This window comes from Centruroides sculpturatus, unplaced genomic scaffold (genome assembly GCF_000671375.1).
Source record: "Centruroides sculpturatus isolate CEXI.00-Female unplaced genomic scaffold, Cexi_2.0 scaffold31, whole genome shotgun sequence".
Lineage (NCBI taxonomy): Eukaryota > Metazoa > Arthropoda > Arachnida > Scorpiones > Buthidae > Centruroides > Centruroides sculpturatus.
This window is the reverse complement of record NW_019384496.1, coordinates 1,533,081-1,539,133: the sequence shown is the minus strand read 5'-3', so window position 1 is coordinate 1,539,133 and position 6,053 is coordinate 1,533,081. Positions and strand designations below refer to the sequence as shown.

The 6,053-nt window shown below is 26.9% G+C and overlaps 1 protein-coding gene across 1 annotated transcript; it reads right to left on the bottom strand.

Moving 5' to 3' along the window:
* Positions 1-385: 385 nt before the first annotated feature.
* Positions 386-4,843, bottom strand: LOC111621930 (TATA-binding protein-associated factor 172-like; the record flags this gene model as incomplete). Its single annotated transcript, XM_023364180.1, has 3 exons — positions 386-582; positions 3,302-3,397; positions 4,676-4,843. Coding segments are annotated over 3 exons (461 nt in total), but the record flags the coding sequence as incomplete, so codon positions are not given.
* Positions 4,844-6,053: the final 1,210 nt, after the last annotated feature.

Below are 6,053 nucleotides of genomic sequence, written 5' to 3'. Positions count from 1 at the left end.
ATAAATAATTATACAGTATTATATTTATAAGTAGTCTTTTATAACTGATAATGCAAATTATATTCATAATCTTAAGTTATCAGATAAATGCATGACTATGCATTTAACTGATATCTGATAACTTAAGATACAGTATGTAAAACTTAAGCAATTGAAAATATTTTTTTTGTTTCTGACATGATCTCAAAGGTTAACATATAAATTATGTGTTACTTAAATATTGCATATAAACACTTTATTATTTTAAAAATTAAAGATGATTCTTATATATGTTTATAAAAATAAAAAAAGTAGTAAATAAATGCAAATAAATATTTAATTATTACATCCATATTTAGTCATTAAATGAGTACTTACATTTAATATATAGTAATAAATATATAACAAATAATTTTTCAATATTACCTGTCTAACTGCTAAAAGATACTTTAATCCTAATAATCCACCATGTCTAGCTTCCCATTCGTGCCGTTTTAATAATTCAAGGATAACTTGAAGAACACCTTCAACTCCAGAATGCCACATTATGCTTAGAACAGCTCCTAATGCTTGAGCACAAGTTTCTCTTACAGGTGCAACTACCTAGAAATTAGATAAAAAATTAAGAGTATAACTAAGAATTTTCAAATTTTTCTTTAGAAAAACTGTTACAAGTTTAAGAAATAATATAGAAATTGTTAAAGAAAATACAGTAGAGCGTCGTTTATCCGAAAGTCGGTTATCTGAAAGCATTCCAGTCAGCTAATTTAAATTTTTGCTAGTGCTGTGGCGCTGCAATCTTTGGCTATATCTTGGGCTACTCAATATTTCTTTTGTTGGTGTTTGTGTTTTAGCTGGCAGCACTGGCACTTTTGTGTAGTGTTTTTCCTAGGACTGTGTGTGGTGCTGAATCAATGTTTTTGATACTAGATCAACTTCTAAAGTATATTTTTTTGGTTTTTATATTTTTCAATATATTTATTTTGTTTGTACAAAATAAAAAAATAATTTTTAACTATACAATAGTCATGATTATTATTTTAGAAAGTTTTAGTTAAACTTAACATCGACGAAAATTCAATGCGAAGAGACACGCAATGGAGAAAAATTTCAACCCTTAAGCCCATAACCCGAGATACCTCGGGCAAGTTACTTAGCGTTACGAAAAACGCGGGCGTTTGGCCCCCCCAAATTTTTTTTTTGAATTTTTGAAATGTTTTTTTAGGTCCCCAAATTTTTTCAAAATTTTTGCCCACGCGAAAAAATTTTATCGCAATTTTAATGAGCCTTTGATAAGGCTCGATTAAGGCTTAATTGCCTTTTAATGATTTTTTAATGGGAGTTTTTTATCAAAATTAATCAAAATCGTTCTAAAGTTGTAGTGCACTGATTTTCCTTCAGTAAAGTTATTTAAAGCTGCTTTCTGATGTCANGATTGGAAGGATTCGTAAGAAATCGGATTCCTAAAGAATGGAACGTATCTCTATCTTATAGGGGGGTCGACTATTCAATACAGTAACTTTTTGATGCTTTTGCAATTATAAGTAAAAGCAATAATAACTTATATAGCTTTACAACGGTTTTTGAAAATAGAACAGTAGATATTTGGGATAATAGAATTCACATCACAACAGAGGACAATTTTGGTTTCTTTTTTTCTTCTTAGCATTTCCAGTCAAATAAGGTTTAATCCTGTATGAGTGAACAGGGCATGTTGCACAGGGCAGATAAAGGATGACTCATCTACACCATTAATAACAAAATTTTTAATATCATACAGCAAACATTTTTTACATTTGGCCAACATGGAAATAAAAGTTTGTTCCTTTGCATTTACATGTGCATAATCCACAATTTCTTTTTACAGATTGTCTTTCTGTAAGCACAATGAAAGAAAGTTAGAGGATATAATGATATGACAAGAAGTGTCTAATGAGACCTCTGATTTGGAGTGTCTCCAATCTGAGTCCATGTCAAACCCTTTTATCAATTTCTTGATTTCAGTCCTGGAGATTAAAGCTAGATGACATACCAATAGCCTGTGTTGTCCAGGTCCTGGTGACATTCAATTGTCTTCACATCTTGAGTCACAAGAATTTGATGTTGTCTCATCTTTGTGCTTTTATGGACAAATAGATCAGGGCTTTTTTTTGTTACAGACATCAGAAATTTCATTAATGAAGGAAATGAAGTTCTGTTACAGTTTGTCAATGATCCTCACAGAGATAAATAAAAATGCTCGAAAATGTTATATCATTTATTAGAAAGTTAAAGACAATCCAAAAAAGAAAAAAACCATCAAACAGCTTTATAAACTTAAATTGAATAAATCTCTATGTAACATATTTATTTCAGTTGCTCACTCATGATTCAATATGCAGGCATTAAATATGATATGACCAATGAGGTATAAATAAGTGTCTTAGTAATGTAATAAATTCACTTATTCTAACTTGTTCTATTCAGAAAGATGAAAAAATTGTAATATAAATTATATTTTAAGCATCTTTAGTAAAAAAAAAAAAATACTTAGCATTTATAATATATATATATATACATACACACGCACAGACACTCAGACATCATAATATATACAGTGGTACTTTGACTTACAAGTTTAATTCATTCCATGACAGAACTCATAACTCAAATTATTCATATGCCAAATCAATTTTCCCCATTGAATTGAATTGAAATGCTAAAAATCCATTCTGGACCGCCCAAAAACACTGCAATTTTTTGTTACATGTTTTTAAATAAGAAAAATGTACTTATAATAACAAATATTGTATAAAAACACAATAGTATATACTGCAATAATTTGGTTTTGCGAATGTTACAGCATTCGCTACATAGATAAAAAAGGATGGAAAATTCCAGAAATGAGAGACAGTGGTGCCACACAACATGGAAGTGAACTAATGCCTATGTCACTAGATCACATGTTTTTTTTTATAAGCTAGCCTGTCAGACGTAACAAAAATGACAAAATTACAGCAGTTTTCCATTTTTTTTAAATCTATGGTTCACTGTGCCACATAGCAGTAGGGTATTTAAAGCTGACTCATAACCCAAATTTTAGCTCTCAATTCAATGCAAAAAATCAGCTGAGAGATGGCTCATATCTCAAAAAACTCTTAAGTTGGGACACTCGTAAGTCAAGGTTCCACTGTATATGTCTAATTGATATTGTTTATATTCATCAATTTTGTACAGAAGTTAATCATTCTAATTTAGATAAAAATTAAAAATCATTAAAATTTATCCATTATTTTAAATTCATATCTTAAAACTTATGTATTTAGAAAAATTGAATGCAAACCTGATCAGATATGTAATCTCCAAATTTATCTAAAGCCAATACACATAGAAGCCTTAGAGCTAAATCTTCTAACCATATTTGATTAACTAATTCTACCTGCAAAAATATTTAAAATAAAATAAACAGATTTAAGATACTTATATAATGACAAAGCAAAGTTAAATAATGTTAATATATATTCATCAATTTGAATATCATTATAGAAATAAACAAATTTCATATGAGTTTTTAAACTAATGTTTTTAAAATTCTGTTTGGAATTCTGCCACCAATACTCACTGTATTCATCATATTTCTCAATACAATAATAGCAATCTCATAATTGTTGGTCTATTGTAATTACTAAATTATTCACAACAGAGTTTTTTTTAAATTTTTCTTAAAACTACTGTAGCATCTCTGTACTCTAATTTAATTTGTTCCAGAAGTCTGTTGAAGTACTGAATAAATTTTTTCCCTAAGGAATAATGTAAGTTAGATTAATCTATCCCAGATCCCCAAGAGTACACTTGTAAAAGCCTTTTAACTAGAATTTAACACAAATTTTACTAGAAGTTTACAAGCCTAGTGTGCATATTTCAAAGAAAACTCAAAAAATACACAAACACAATACAGAGTAGCAGAATAGGCCTATTAATTTTATTGGTTTAAACAAAGTTTTTACATATTTTAAAGTTCTTAAATGTATTGATTTGTATTGTATTTTCAAATTGTTTTTCATTTAAGAGTAATAAGTAACTATATAAGAACATTTGCCAGGCTGTTACAAGTTTCAGATAAATCACACACCTTTCTGCTTTTTTAATTAACACTTTGTGCTCCAGAATGCATCTCAGCAGTTTTCTCATCTTCTTCACCTTGATTATGTAATCTACTTTGAACTTTACAATATTTCTGAAGAGAGTGAGAAAACTGCCAAAATGCATTATGCTGAACTGAATGTTAATTTAAAAGAAAAAAAATGAAATTGTGTGTGTGTGCTTTATCTCAAAATTGTAACAGTCTGGTGAATGTGCTTGTACAGTTACTTATTACTCTTTAATTAATTAATTAATAGATTATAGGTAGAAAGCTTACAATTCATTGTTTTTCATTTGTTACAATTTTATTATTTTGAAGTGTAATTTTTTCCTTATATATAATATGATAAATTCATATTATTATATAGAAAAAACATTTATCTAAATATGTCTAAAATTAAATTTAAAAATATAAAAATTATTTTGAAAACCATATTCAGAAATTTCAAATAAAAAAATATGAAAAAAAATTTGTTCTATATCTATAAAATACTATAATATTTTATTCTACCTAAGATAGTCTCTTAAAAATAATCTAATTAAATTTTAATCATGAATATGCTTAAAATTTTACCTGATCAGAGGGTGTATCAGTTGTTTTACCAGCACCTTTTCCATGTATCCTAACTATTTCTCTTAAAGCAGTAGCAGCTCCATGTCTTATTTCCCATGACAAACTAAATAAATCTTGAGTGAGTTCATCACAAAATGATTGAAAAGGCCATTCTTTTGACTGTTTAAAAAAATTATTATTAATTTATTTTTGATTGTTGTTGCAATTATAAGTTTTCATGACAGCATTTCAATATCAGAAATAAAAAATGTATATATATATATATATATTTTTTTTTAATTTGTTATATAAATAATCATTAAATTATAAATACAATATGATAAAATAAATAATCTGTTTTAATTTTTGATAATATAATACTGAATAAGAATAGAATTTCATTTTAGTTGTAATGAATGACTTATTTTTATAGTAAATCAATATATTAATCTAACGTATTTTATTTCAGGTGATCAAACAAAAGGAGAACTCATAAGAAGTAATGTGAGAAGTTTGACAGGTAACAAAAAAATTGGTATTTAGATGCAAATGCTCAAGACTAGTTCACACAACTAAAAATTCAATTTTCAGCCCTATAAAATAAGAGTTATCAATAAACTTCTTATTGATAGCACTTATATTTTAAACTAAGCAAATAAAGCTTAGTTTCAAATTCTATTCCACGAGTCTACAGTCAGTAAATGCTCAAGGTGTAAGTGTTTCTCACAACACATGTATATTTAATTAGCAGTGTAAACTTTAATATTTGTATTTGTTTTATTTATTTATCAATTTTTTATTTAAAAATTGTGTTCTGCTCAAGAATCTGTTCATTTGAATTCTATTTGGTTATTTTATTTGTATCTGAAAAGAACTTATATATAAAATGTAAAAATATTTGCATTTCTTTTTTTCAGTTATTTTTGTTGTTTATTTCACAATTCCATGCTAATTCAGCAGTGAATTATGATTAAAAATAAACATTTTTTTATAATCTATTTTACTTCAAATAAAAACTTTTAATATCAGAATATTTCATATTATATTTTATGAAATAAAATAAATTATTTAAACTAACTCAGAAAAACCTATAGTATGAAAATTCATACTGAAATCAATACCTTAAAAATTCATAACATAGGTTTTTCCAGTATAAAGGAACAATGGCACAAGTCTATCAAATGTCCACATATTGTATATTGGTAAAAGCGATTACATAATTTATTTAGATATTTCAGTCTATAAACCCTTGAAAGTACTGGACAGTAGCCTAATGGATCCAATATTATCAATTTTCTTCATCTACTCGAAAAGTAAATAGAAGCAGAAATTTCTATTATCAGGACTATGAAGACAGACAAGATTAAAAAAGCTCCTCTAGATGAAATGAAGGAACAAA